Genomic DNA, 15,307 nt, shown 5'->3' on the forward strand with positions numbered 1-15,307 from the left:
ATTTGTAGGAGTGTGGATTGTGTTCATCGAGTAGTTGAGTGTGCTGCCCCAAATCCTTCGAGTTGTTTGACATGATTGGTGGGATTTGATTTAGTTTTCCTAATTTTTAATATCTTTATCTTCAGATTAAATAATTTGTGCATCGAAAGCAGAAGCTACATTTTTTAATAAGCAGCTCTCATATTTGAAGTTTTTGTTGCTGCAAAACTGGTTTTGGATATTGATTGATGCTCTTACCATCATTTTGTAGTGAAGCTTAATTAGTTTTTTCTTTTTGAACTAGTCTTGTCACCCAGGTGACTCCTATCTCTTTGTCTAACATTCAAATGATTTACAATTATTGAGAAGGGTCCAAATAAGGTCACAAATGAAATATTAGTTAGAAAGTGATTTTGTTTAACTGCTGCTTCAACCAAGAGTCAATTGACTAACTTTGACCTAAAGTGATCAAAGTCACTATTTATTAAAGGCAATTTTAAGCCCATAACATAAAAGAGAAAACAAGATATTGGCCTTATCAAATTGGTTTTCCATCTTCATCTGTTTCATCTCTTTTGCTTGTAACCATCTCACCCTCTAGCCATTCGAGGACACAATATATATCTTTCCATTCAAAAAAAATAGAACTCTGAGGCTTTCTATAAAGATGACACAGATTGTGCATTGCAAAAATCCATAGGTTAACGTCTTCATCATTTACACAAAGTTGTCATTCTCCAACATCTTTCTTTCATAGACAAACACTCCAACTATATCAGCTAGACATCCTTCACTGTTATTGATGACTCCATAACTTGAGATTCTCTTATTCCTTATGATAAAGAAACATAACTAGAAGAAAGTTGATGCCCAAATAACTCAATGACACATGGGTGCTTCTATAGTACACTTAATATGCAAGCCACCTAATGACAATTGTAAACAGAGTCCTTTTTTCAATCTTTTAGAAGCGCCAACACTTCTAGACAGTGTACCTTTGTAGCTGCTATTAATTAACTAGGATAGAGCACTGTTGATTATATCCTGTAGTTCCATGCACAATTCAAAAGTGCTCAAATTCATTCTCATCTCTTATGTCATGACAGGAACTACCACCCACTACCAACCATGCCTAATTCTTCATCTCTTTCGTTGTCAACCAATATAACTCTACACGAGCCAAACTAAATTCACGATTACAACTTCAACATTCAACACTCCCTTTGTAATATGCTAAAATTTGACAAGAGAGCAACAGCTAGTTTGGTGTGAGAGAGAGAGATAGCTATTCTAAATGACATAAATGTGCTTATATATATTTTTGAATTAGAACAATACAAAGCAATTTATGCAGCAAAGTAAACCTTGCAAGATTCTAATACTGAAAAGTAAATTCATTTGAAGATTCTGATATTCAACTATATGAACATTTATTATTTTATACTGATACAAAATGACAAAGGAGAAAGAACTTACTGGCAATAAGTGCAAAGGAAAGAAGGCCACCATGAGGGTCTTGACTTTGAGTTCGAACAGGGGGTAAAGTATCATTGGAGCATTTATCCGCCCATCCATGGATTACTTCCGATCCTCCCTTGCACACTTCCTTCTGAAGTGATCCCGACCCTCCGGTAGGGATGAGGTTTATCTAGAACAAGTCTTCCAGGATCTTGGCATAAGAATCGTTGTAGGAGAGAGAGAGAGAGAGAGCTATTCTAAATGACATAAATGTGCTTATATATATTTTTTAATTAGAAACAATACAAAGCAATTTATGCAGCAAAGTAAACCTTGCAAGATTCTAATACTGAAAAGTAAATTCATTTGAAGATTCTGATATTCAACTATATGAACATTTATTATTTTATACTGATATAAAATGACAAAGGAGAAAGAACTTACTGAGCAATAAGTGCAAAGGAAAGAAGGCCACCATGAGGGTCTTGACTTTGAGTTCGAACAGGGGGTAAAGTATCATTGGAGCATTTATCCGCCCATCCATGGATTACTTCTGATCCTCCCTTGCACACTTCCTTCTGAAGTGATCCCGACCCTCTGCTAGGGATGAGGTTTATCTAGAACAAGTCTTCCAGGATCTTGGCATAAGAATCCTACAACTTAGTTGATCATACCCTTTTCTCTTGCTGTTCTAGTATGACAATTGACTATAGGTGTATCTGGAATTCTTAGGGCTCTCTGGCACTGGACTAGTGCATCCAGACCAAGGATTTAACTTCTGTGAAGTCAATCTCTCACCCTATCCCACTTGCACCCTGACTTATAATTAGTCATTTTTGTTTTGATCACTAGAGTTATTGGAAGTACCCTCCTATGAACACTATCCCTTAAGAGTACACTTCACTTCCGAGTTTAACCCTCAGGCTTAATCTGTCCATAAACAAGTGAATCTAGATTCCACTGGTTCTTGAATCTTTACCGAATTTGGTGCTCTCTCATACTCTACTGAGAGGGGTTCAATAAGGTGTAGGCAGATTCTACACAATAGCTCAAAATGCTAGTTTTCATATGACTCGTCTCTAATGTTATGCTTCATACTCGAAGGATTATAATGCAAGACAGAGTTACAGGTGTCTTTGGAAACCCATGAGAACATGAGTAATAGTTCAGTTTTACAAAACCCATACAATTCTATTATAACTCACAGGATGGTTGTTATGTCACAATGGAAATGGTAGAGACAGGAGACTACAGTGCATTTATATATGCAATGGCCATTGGCAACCTCTGGTTAGTCTACTCATCCATTATGACTCAACACTTACAAAATAATACTGATTTAATACAGAGCACAAAACTGTTATAATACTTTCTGAGATGGAGAAAAAACATTTAACTTCAGGGTTATTTAATAGTTCAGATGGTCCCTTCTACAGAATTATATAAGCAAAATAAGGAAGATACAGACTACTTTTTTCGGAACAACCTCCCCCATAATAGGTTGCCACGGCAAGGCTGGAATTAAGGTGATAGAGGAAGAAAGACCACGACAATAGTTTTCTGAAGAGGAATAATGATCGAAACTTTACATGTATCCACGGTAGTGCTAGAAAAGAATCTTGAGGTTACATATACAGCTACTGAAGCGTTAACTGTCTTTTGGTTCTATAATGACAAGTTTTAAAAAAGATGGAACGATTGACAACACATTCTTGTCCCTTAAAAAAATCACATATAATTACAGGAGTTCCAAGAAAATGAAATTAAAATCTTCCAAGGAGAGCATAGAAAGAAGTTATGTGCCTGTAATCCTTTGTGATAAGAAGAAATGGCTTGAAAGTCGTGACTATTATGCCTCCAGTCTCAATGCGTAACCAAATGAATGCAGTTTTGATCTAGCAAAACTTTCAACCCTCCTAGTGTTGTATTCCTATATTTGCCTCAAGGGAGTGCTCAATGTCAAAAGGAAAGAGAAGTATGAAAAGCTGTTTTTCTCCAGCTCTGGATAAGCCATCTCTGTGCATTATGCAGCATTCTTCTTTACCTTTTAAAGTCAAAAAAACACTTATCCACTCTCACCACCTAACGTTTCCTATCTCTGCCGTCCACCATGATACGACATTATTAATCTACCATCACCCCTTGACATGCAGAAAGAAAGTAATAACCCAAGCTAAATGATTCTCACAAGATTTAATGTGTCCCAAGATGTTCTAATGCTTGAATGTTCTCATAATTTGATTAATATTTACATTAGATTATCACAAGTTGGGTTAAGGATGCCACCCGAGAATAACATAAGGTATGTGGTGCTGACATTAAAAAAAATATGATGAGTTAATTGATTTTCTTTTTCTTTTAAAAATGAACTGAAGTAACATTATTTATAATTTATCAATAGTTAGGACTCTCCCAATAATAAAGGTGAATACATACCCCCACGTACATGATTTGAATTAAGGGGAACTTGATCAAGAATAAACAAAGAGGTTACGGAGACCATGCTAGAAACTTGAGTGTCGCAAATGAGTTATCTGGGTCAGGTGCAAGTCAGTGCCTTACTAATCTTGAGATTGAGAGGTGTTGAGCGACACTTAAAAAAAACATCCTGAGCCTACTAGGTTGCGCGCAATCCCTTGTCTAGTCAGCCTTACTAGTTTCCTGAAGACCTTGTCCTCATTGTTCATGCCTCGTCCCTCTTTCCTGATGATACCTTTCCCCCCTTGCTCCAGGGACTCGTGTCAGTCCTCCAACCACTTTGCAAACAATAGTAGTCAATCCGTTATCATATTATGGTAAATCTATAAACATACATAGTGCAAAATGATAATTACATCTATCAGACTTGATGAGCCATAAAAAACATCATAATCATCAATCAAATTCATTATTACGCATAATTACAATTAAGAATATTTCAAAATCATGAATTGATTCATGCAAAACTCATCTAGGGCATGATTCATAAAGCCATTATTATCTTAAAATAAAACCATTTAGGGCACAATTTATGTATGTAGCTCCACATTTCGCATGTATATCCACCTTTAAGCAATTCCAATTTTTATAAAGCCATCTCAACAAACATTTATGCAAATGTTGCAATCATTCTATTCTACGGGGCGTCATCACCTCATATTCTTTAAATGTCTTGTCCAGGCATCAAACTAGCTTACATGCTCCTTCATATGTCTGCTCTTCATGTTTGATGACTCCCATTTTGCACAGACAGGGAGGGGCGACCATGATCAGAGACTTTGACTCTACATCTGTATGCTGCATTTGTGGCTTTGCATTTACAAAGCTTTGAAGGACATCAGCCTTCTGTTCCAAGGCCATGATATTGTCTCAAAGCTTTAATTTGGAATGGGGGGAAAAAGAATATGGAAAAGACTGGAAATTGGCTTTACACCAGCCTGTTGCACCTACATGAAAGTTTCTAAAGCTTTTTTTTCAATCAACTCAACAAACCTGAATTCCTTTGATTTTGTTTTTCACGAGATGTCGTTTTCATCCATGCATTCGACCAAAACAATTCACATGTCTGCTTAGCTCGCTCGTCACATATACGTCTACCAGCATTTCCAACCATAAAATATGATGGAGGTTCTTTAATTATGCCTTGAGGGGTGTCTCTATGTTGTTTTGAAAGCTCCTATTATGGCACTGATAGGAAGGATGCTTACAAGGTTATTGATTACAAAAAACTTTTTAACAGACCATTTTGTGATTATCATAAAATTGTGGCATTTCATAAGACCACCTTTCTTGGAGTCATCTTGTCAAACAGTTCGTATCATCTGCATTTACATGATTTTTTCTAAAATATTTGACTGATACATGGTGTAAAATTATTTGCAGAACATATCACCATATTTAGCAAAGCATTCTGTCAGTCTGTTTGCATGCACTCTCTTTGCTTGAATCTGAACATTTTCCATTTCTTCATCTGACCCAATGACACCTCTCTGAGATATTTAGTCATACATATGTCAGGCGACGTTTATGATTCCACATAGATTTTTGCAAACAGTTTACAACTCTTGTTTATGGTTCTTTTTTTGCATTTGAGTCTGCAGCATTTTGTCAAACATTTGACTGCCATTGTCTATGGTTCCAGATTTGTATGCATATCTCCATGGGCATTCACAATCACAACACATAAAATTTCTTACTCACGATGCTTTGCTGGATGCACACACTCTATTTCAAAACTCTTTGTTTACACAAACAAGGATACAGGATACTGGCAAAGGTTATGTTGTCTAGATTTACATCTGGAGCCACATTTCTATGAAATTTGGTAAATCCTTTCTAACAAATATATTTTGTATAGATGCAGCATTTATAGCTTGTTTGATCACCTTTCTCATGCATCCCTGTGAATAGCTCACATACATTCGTATGCTTCCACATTTCTCAGGCATGAATATTAGTGAATTCATTTTGAAGTTTCTGAAACTTTCTACAGACTTTCATACCTTTGACATTGATGAACATGCGTACCTCTAAAGCTTCAAAATTTATTTGCATTCAGTCTAAAGACTGTTCAACAAATCTTATGATAACCCCATTCTTTAAGGTGTTCTTTTTTTTAAACACTTGACAGGCCTTGTCGCACCTTACCAGCATATCTGTAGGCCTTGATTTGTTTGCAATCTAAAAATATTTTTCAACAAATCTTCATTCTTTCAAATCTTTCAACCATCACATGTGCCATTAGTTGATTCCTTGGATGACTTCTGCATTTCTTTATGTTCTTGGTGAGGGAGTTACAAATTCTTGAGGCACTTTAAAAAAAAGATTCATTGACTACTTCATAGGTTGGGAATGCTTGAGATTTTAGCAATGCTAATTTTTAAGAGGTGGATTTGACTTTTCCAAGCATTTCTAATTAACAGTAAAAGAATGCTAGCTCATTGGGCTTTCACAAACATAGTTACACTGCTCTGGGGGACAAGGGGATGACAAAACAACAAGTTTCCAGGACGGAGGATGTAGTACATGATAAAGTAAGGTTGTAATTAAGCATTAGTTTCGCTTTGTTGGGATGGGTAGTTAGGAAGTGAGGGGATGTGTCGGCTGGTTTTCCTAACCAACTGACCATTATATATGAACTTTGGAATATGGTTGATATACAGAGGTTTTTTGGTAACGAATAAAGTAATAACATTTCCTCGCCATTTGGTATTCTAATACGAGTAATGAATGTATTGTTGGTGCTACTGAATTCATTTTATATCATTCTGTATATTGTGTTAATAACCATTCTACAATTTGGTGCCGTTGCTGGGGATCGAACCTAGGTCACCCATGTGACAGGTGGGAATACTCACCACTATACTACTATAGTAGAAAAGGAAGACAAAACAGAGATACAAAGTGAGAGCCTGGGACCCTTGGAGACATTTTCCTTACAGGATAAAGCAGAAAGATTTCTGAAGGAACTAGAGAATATGGAGCATGCCACCAAAAAAATTATACATTAGGCAAAGAATTGGAATAAGGAGGCCATAGTTAAAGCAGCAGAGTCCTTGGTAGCATTTATGCAGAAGGACTATCATACAGACTGGGATTTACTTCAGCAAGTTGAGTACACGCAGGAGGCTATAGTTGCGCAGTGGACACTCCAATATACCATACCTTCGGCAAAGGAACAACCACCTCCTCTCATTGAGTCCCTTGCAGACATAGAAGTAGCATTTAGGAGGACATATTTCAGACTTAAGCAAGAAAAGGAACTTGCATGACGATTGGCTAGAGAATGGGAGGCAGAAAAAGCTACTGTGGCAGAATGATGGAAGTTCGAGAAAGCAGCTATAGAGGAGAAATCGAAGTCCAAGCAAGCTGCCTTGGAAGAGAAATGAAAGTTGAAGAAGGCTGTTCTGGAAGAGAAATTCACAACAGCAGAAGCGAAGAAGATGGATGCATTGCGCGTTTTACAAGGGGTACGTGCCAAAAGAAGGCTGCTGAAAGGGAAGTTTTATGCCTCTGCAGAACTCTAAGCCCAAGGATGTCTTCACAACCCCCTTTCTGAAGTCTGATTTCTTTTTAGTTTGTTGCATAGTCACTTGGAAAACAACTTCTTTTTTTGAGGGGATAGATGTAGTACGTGATAAAGTAAGGTTGTTATTAAGCATTAGATTTGTTTTGTTGCGATGGGTAGTTAGGAAGCAAGGGGATGCGTCGGTTGGTTTTTCTAACCAACTGACCATTATATATGAACTTTGGAATATGGTTGATGTTCAGAGGTTTTTTGGTAATGAATAAAGTAATAACATTTCCTCACCATTTGGTATTTTGGTACGAGTAATGAATGTATTGTTGGTGCTATTGAATTCATGTTATATCATTTTGTATATTGTGTTAATGACCATTCTATAGAGGACAGAGGGGCCTTAATTTGGGGATGGCAGGGGGAAGGCGGGGGGACGGTGGCAGGGGACCAGGGGTTGTATATACTAGACATATGGTGCTTAAAATGCTAGTAATGAAAAGATGTATTGCAATATAAGATAAAAAGATGTAAAAGAGTAAATAATTGACCATTGCATTGAATTGGAACATTGAGCATTGAACATAAATAGTCAAATCAGCAAATAGTCAACATTGGGACTTACCCCATCCTCGGCGGAGGTGGCAAAATTTGGTGGCACTGCTGGGCCCGGGGGGACGAAGTTCCTAAGTCCCCAGTCCATCCCCGTCTCCGAGACGTGGGACAAAGAGGGGGGGGGGGGGGGGTACATCTTTGTGTTACAATGATTTAGAACCAATCTAGTTTTTAATTAAATTTTGAACACTTTTTGCTCTTTTAAGCTGTGAATGCTCGTATTTTGAGCATTTAGAACCCTGGAAAATTTGACATTTTGAGCAAAGAGACTTGCAGCTCTTTTTCACCATTTTTCTTGAAAATAGGCTTGTCTTGAAGGTGCAAATTTAAGGATTTTTAAAACATTTAAACTTTATTCCGGAAAATAACTTAAATTATTTATTGAAAATTAAAACTTGAGCCTTATAATTTGGTGAAAAGTCTAGAACCAGAATTTTTGAAAATTGGATGTGCAAGAAGTAGGGCTATGCTTCCTAATTGTACATCTTTTGTAACTGGAATTCACAAATAATTGAAGTACTTCACTATTATAAAGATATATTCTCCTTACTCTAATCCTTGATCAATTATGAATAATGTTTGCATTTTTGTATATATATATCCTTTTGTATGTTGGTATGTGTTTATGTGGTGAATATAAGATTTCAAGTTATTTGAAGAAATCCTATATGGGGTAAGCATTAATCCTAATATTGTGTGATTGTGATTCTAGGGCAAATTAGGAAGGGGACATTACACTTGACATTCTTGCAGTCATTAAGAGGATCCTTCTTACTTATTCCTCTTGCCATTCTTCCTATTAAGTTTACTTTTGCTTCTTGCTGCCCCTTTCTAAATTCCATTGCATCTTTAGCTGCTTCTTCAATGCTCCCGTCAACCCTTAATTTCTGTGAGCTGGTTGTAGAGTCGCTTTGGTCTGAATTTAACCTGTATAGTCCAGGCATCGAAGGAGATTGATTAAGTTATTCTTGGCAACTCTGCAACATCCCCGAGAACAGATAAGTTGCTGCTTGTCATCTGGTGGATTTCTTAAGAGCCTCATTGCATTCGTCCTCTGTGCTTTTCTGCCTATATTTGAGGTCAGAACCTACAAATTTGTACTTGTCTTATTCTGAGTGAACTGTGCTTGTGCATCTTGTTTCTTGCATTGGCTAGCTCAAAACCCATCGAAGTAGCTAGTTTGTGGGTTTGGTTGCTGCCTGCATGTAAGTTACAAGGTCCGTTACTTTCTCATCCATACTCTAGTTTGCTTGTTGCTTTTCTGTGGTTGTTTTTTTCTTTGTTTCTCATCAACCTCAATGAAATTAGGTAGGAAAGGTTCCTTGCTAGAAAGATCCCCTCTCTCTTTCCTTGGAATATAAAATCAAATAGATCATTATATATTTTTGGATTAATATTAAATTGTACATGGGAAATGTGGTTAAAGATTCCAATCTAGAATATCATGCACCAGATATGCTTGTATGTTTTCAAGCCTGATATTGTAACCACTACAGAATCAACAATGAAACCTAAAGCTGGATGAGGTCTCACATTTGTAAAAATGTCCCTACTCTTTCAATCTTGGTGGTACATGAAATGCTTCCTTGTTGTTCCTTATCTTACTTGGTTGTGCCTCATGAGCTGTTCTGGTTGAACATGGCAAGCCATCCTTTCTTACTGCCCTCAGGAGCTGCTTGCTGATTTTAATGCTGGATCTGGTCTAGCAGGCCCCATTTCAATAATATGAAGAATTATATTTTTTGCTTCTTATTTTCTGTACATTTATTCAAGAAGTATATGATCTTGTTTCTGACTGTCATGTAAGTTAGAATGGATGGAATATTTGCAGATATACTATGTAAAAAGAAAGCTGCAGATTTGATCTTTATAATGTGCTGTTTCCATCATCATACAATTACTCATGCAAATCAATGCATACATTTTTTATGGAATTAATTCAGTACCTTTTTTGTGCAGGTTTATATATTTGTTCATTGCAATTGGAGTTATTGTTTGCATCATTTCCTGTTCTGGCTGTATTGCAGTAGCAACAAGGCGACAATGCTGCCTCTGTTGTGTATCCTTTCAAAAAATTACTCATTGGCAAAAACATTATTCCCTATCTGGTTTTAGTATTATTTATTAGCAAACTAGTGATCATAGGCTTGCACACAGCTCAAACACATAAGAAGGTCATCATATGTTAAGGAAAAGGAAATCCTCCCGTTGGATTAATACAGCTACTATTAATTTAATAATTTGATGATCATAGCTTTCAGCTATTCTGGACAGAAGCACTATGCATATTGGAAGCATTTTATTTATGGTTCTCATGTTTAGCTAAAGAGCTAGCTTTTAGTAAAATTTTATTTCCCCTGGATGCATGACTTTTAGATTTGGGAGCACGCTTTATGATACAATTTCCTTAAGATGCGTTCAGTATTCTGTGTTTATTGCTCTTTTAGTCCTGGTAGAGTTGGCCTTTACAGGCTTTATAATCTTTGACCACAAGTGGGAGGAGGTGAGTACCTTGTACTTCTGTTAAATTATTATGTGATATATATTAAAAGAAATCATTGATACCATTTCAGTTTTTAAGGTTCCAGAGACAATTTCTTTTTTCTTCAGGTAATTCCAACTGATAAAACTGGAGATTTTGACATGATAAAAGATTTTTTAGAGAAACATTTGAAGATTGTCAAATGGGTTGCTCTTGGAATAGTTATATTACAGGTACAATATTTTATCTATATTTTGTCAACGATGTGTTTCTAGCTTAGTTTTTTCTTTCTTTCTGAAGGGTACAAAAGCTTCAGTGCATTGTTGCCCATGGGTATGTGAATTGAAAAAGGTGATTGAAGTTTTGTGCTCTTTTGTCATGCTATCATAAATTATGAAATGGTTATTGTACAACTTTGGTCAATTTCAGAATGAACTGGCTTTTGGAGAGGTGCTTGTGAAAGAAAGGGTTTGACAAGCTTTCTAATAAGTCTTGTCCTTGGGCTACAGCCTTTTTTTTTGTTGCAATATTTGTTTTACATTTATGGGTGTTTTTATCACTAACACATAAAATTTGGGGAAAGGCAGACTAGGTTGTGTTTCTATTTAATGTCAGACTCTTACCTTAAATAAAAATTATTCAAGGAACATTATGTTATTCTTGACCTCTTAGTTTATGTGTCGGGTTGCAGGTTAAAGACTGTATAGCAATCTGAATTTTGAATCATTCAATCAGCTCTTATACTCCTTGGTACAGTCCATAAGATTGCAGCTGGCTTACAAATGAAACTCTTTGCCAGTGCTCAGAAGACGACATATTGAAAGAAAAACTAATCTAATCCATAGGTGTCAGATGTGTAGCGCTAAACTCATAACTAGGTGCTTTTATTATTCTTTCTATGATTATAATCTAGGATGCCGGTTTGGGTTGGGTACCAAGTTTGGGCATGAAGCTCTAGGGTTCGCTGGTACAAAAACATATACATATTTATGAAGCTTAGAAGTATGAGTTAAGATTAGAATGTCACATTGTATCATAAAAACATTTAAACAACACAAACAGCCTAAACTTGTAATCATAGCATCATGAGTCATGATCATGCCATTATAGCATCATATACTTCAAATTCAACATCAAAGATACAACGTGAAAACATTTAAATTAAATCATGACATCAAGTTCACCTATCGTTGTTTCAAGTGCAACTAATGGATTAAAAATTTAATAGAATTCTTTTTCATCTTCATCTTCTTCTTCTTCTTCACTGGCATTAGTTGACTCAGCAATAGAGTTAAGGCCAATGGGGTCAGCTTCAGCAATAATAGTATTGACATCAAAATTTTCAAACTCATCAAGTGCAAGCTGAGAAGTGAAAGCATCCAAGTCTGCAAGCTCTGCATTTATATCCCATCTCTTCATCTCCCCTTTATTGTTTTCTTTATGTTAAATACAGAACCAGAAATAACACAAATTCAATGCAAACCAAACAGACAACACAAAACAATTATCCTCGGAAAACCCCTCCTTAGTGAGGGAAACAGTCCAGCCCACCGTAATTAGATCTTTTATTGAAATCTGAAATATCCCAAACCGGATAATTACTTGATTTCTTCCTCAAGATAACATTCAGATCATAAATACATGAAATCGCATTATAAATAAACCAGTAACGTAAACCATGGGAAATATCCCAAATAGATATTTATCTAGTCCTTTTTGAATACAATGTTCAGAACTCAAACATAGGCAGATGTATTATGAAACAACAATCGAAACTAATAGATTCTCCCATTATATAAACCCGTCCTTTCTCAGAACAATATTCAAGATTCAAGCATATAAAAATGTGTTATAAACCAACAGTATAAAACCAGTAAACTCTCACACAACTCCTTAAAACATGTTATTGCATTATACAACAGCAATACAATAACCAGCAATCAGAATCCAATCTTAAACATAGAATTGACAATCAGATTGGAACACTCAGAGAAGAACCTGTAAGCGCATACGAGACACCTAAAGTGACGTTTCCATGTACAATGGGTTTGCATCCACTGTTTGCCGGCACGAGGGGCTACGTCCTCACATTGGCTGAAAGTTGAAGCTTTCCGAATACTCTCGCAAGAGAGAAACTAAAATCTGAATAATAAACCAAGCATGCCAAATTAATGAGTCTCTTTTCCTTTTATTCTCGCAGCAGTGACTCTTCGACTCCCTTCCTAGCCTTTTTTCTTATCTCTCTTTGTCATCTTTAGCCCACTTTATGATATTAAATTGATTTTTTATAATTTGAGTCCATGCTTTCAAGTCAATTTCAGTATTATATGGCTATATCTTTAACTTTTCAAATGTCCCAAAAAGGGGACATTACAAAATCTTTGATATCAGATTAAAAATCTCTGCTCTCTTTGAAGTCTTCAGCACTTAAGGTTTACTCAATAATAAGTGCAAATATATTCTCAGAATATATTGCAGCTAACAAGACATAATATATATAAATCTCTGCCGAAACACAATACTCAATAATATATAAACCCAACTGCAAAATTCTGAAATTACACGATAAAAAAATTGGAGCTATTACAGGTTCAGAACATTATTAATATGCTCAAAACTTTGTCAAAAATTATCTGAATCTTCAAACATACAAAAAAAAAAAGAGCTTACAAAAGGACTACACTCACACACTTTCTCAGCACAATACTCAATAATATATAAACCCAACTGCTAAATTTTGGAATTACACGATAAAAAAATTGGAGCTATTACAGGTTCAGAACATTATGAATATGTGCAAAAGCTTTGTCAAAAATAATCCGAATCTTCAAACATACAAAAGAATACATGAGCTTACAAAAGGACTACACTCACACGCTTTCTCAGCACCAGTCAGTAATCCCGCTTCCAGAAATACGAATAATATATTTCCACCGCTTGAAGGCTTCGTTTCAAAAACAATAAACTTTTCTAGCAATGACCAAAGAGAATGAAATGACATCCATTATCTTTGAGCAATTATGATACATGAAGAAAATAATGACGAATGACGAAGAACACGACAGCAGGGTCTACGTGTACCCTGCCAGCACATATGATGATGAGTAAACATGGTGACTCGGACATAAAGAATTCTGTGTCCATGTCATCAAATATGCCAAGAACACAAAGGTGTGTTAACTCTCCATTCAGGGCAAAAACATAATATGTTAAACTGTGATGACAAAGATAATATAACAAGGAAAAAAACTGCTGCAACAAACACAGATGCTATGAAAATTGAGAAGTTGACAAGATAGAAGGAAAGAAGCCTCTTCATTGCACAAAAATAGAACATGGAAATCTGAGACAAATCAATTAGCTCATTTCAGGTAAATATCTTTCTCACTGCTACAAGACTCAGCGCTTCACTCTTGTGCGAGATGAGAGACAAGTTGTAATGCACAAATGCCGAGTTCTCTACTCTTTTTGGTTGCAACTTATTGCACTTCACCTAGTTGACGGAAGAAAATGTGCTCCAAATTCTTTCTGATGCTGGCAAACTAGCAACCTATGAAGACAAGGCAAAGTAAACAATTGAAATAAAATTATTAATCTTATAAATAAAAAATTACTTGCTAGTAAAGTCGGCTAATTTTTTAAAAATGAAACTTTTTGTGGTACAATTTTGAATTTTTGATTGCAAGGGGCTGCAATGTTTGGAATCTTTTGCCATGGAGGTACCACCAACTATGAGCATCCTTTTGAAATTGACGATGAAGAGCATCATTACTTAGTGTTGATTTGTGGTGATTGATTAGGAAAGTACTATACACTTTTCATAAGCCGTGGGGTTTGGGGCATCGACCTGATTTTTTTTTTTTGGTTTACTCACCAAGCATTTTGAAGTTGACTTGTCAACCATTTCCCAACGTTGACTCGTCAAGTATGTTTAGGGTTGTTAAGCTGACATAAGTCATAATAGTCGCTTAGGGTTAGAATTTTTCCTAATGTAAATATATAGCTTCTTGCAGCAGTATCATGCTGTAAGGGAGATTGAAGATTGTAACAAGTTGAAGTTACTAGATAATAATATTGGACTCACTGTTTGGTGGATGTAGCCCAGGGATTGGGTGAACCACATTAAATTTTTGTGTCTTCTATTCATTTATGTGTGCTTTATTCCTTTATGATATTGGTTATATTTGCATGTAATTGTTATTTCTGTCTCTCTAATCCTAACACTTAGGCCTCTTGCATTCACAAAGTCTATGAAGTTCATCCGTAATCAAATCTCGCATAACATCATCAGGAAAGAGAGTTTTAAATGCTACGTTGTATCCATTAGGCACTTCTAAATCTCTATAGGGTGGTTGGCTCCTTGGGAGGTCAATATATATTGGGCATCAATGTATAGGAAAACAAATGTAGAGGAGTGGTCATTTGGTTCCATCATTCTACAAAAATTGCTTGCAATTGTTTGAAGGAGGTCTCTTGGGGATCTTGCTCTAATTCATTTACAATTTGCTTGATCTTCTCAAGCATTGAGTCTATGCCATCATAGACTTCTGTGAGGCAAGGGTTATCCATGTCAGTGTACCTAAGCATGCTTATAATGAGCTTGGTTAACTTAATGAGATATGCCACATATTCTCATCATAAGTCATCCAATATCTTTGCTTTATTTTGGCTGCCCTTTCACCGTTGCTTTGCCTCCATATACCCCAATTGTTGCTGATTACCATATTGAAAAGTGCCATCTTCACTTGCATAAGTTGTCTCAAGATGATTAAGTTTGA

At 36.0% G+C, this 15,307-nt stretch overlaps 1 protein-coding gene across 1 annotated transcript in view; it reads left to right on the forward strand.

Annotated features, from left to right (window-relative positions):
* The window catches only part of TOM2A (tobamovirus multiplication 2A), a 45,603-nt gene that overhangs the window by 26,219 nt on the left and 4,077 nt on the right, over nt 1–15,307 (forward strand). The window contains exons 3-5 of the mRNA XM_089825697.1: nt 10,007–10,106; nt 10,470–10,550; nt 10,658–10,762. Coding sequence (XP_089681823.1) covers nt 10,007–10,106; nt 10,470–10,550; nt 10,658–10,762 — 286 coding nt within the window. The remainder of the gene's footprint in view (nt 1–10,006; nt 10,107–10,469; nt 10,551–10,657; nt 10,763–15,307) is intronic.

This window comes from Cupressus sempervirens, chromosome 4, assembly GCF_028749045.1.
Source record: "Cupressus sempervirens isolate cs-2001-9-10 chromosome 4, ASM2874904v1, whole genome shotgun sequence".
NCBI classification, from domain to species: Eukaryota; Viridiplantae; Streptophyta; class Pinopsida; order Cupressales; family Cupressaceae; genus Cupressus; species Cupressus sempervirens.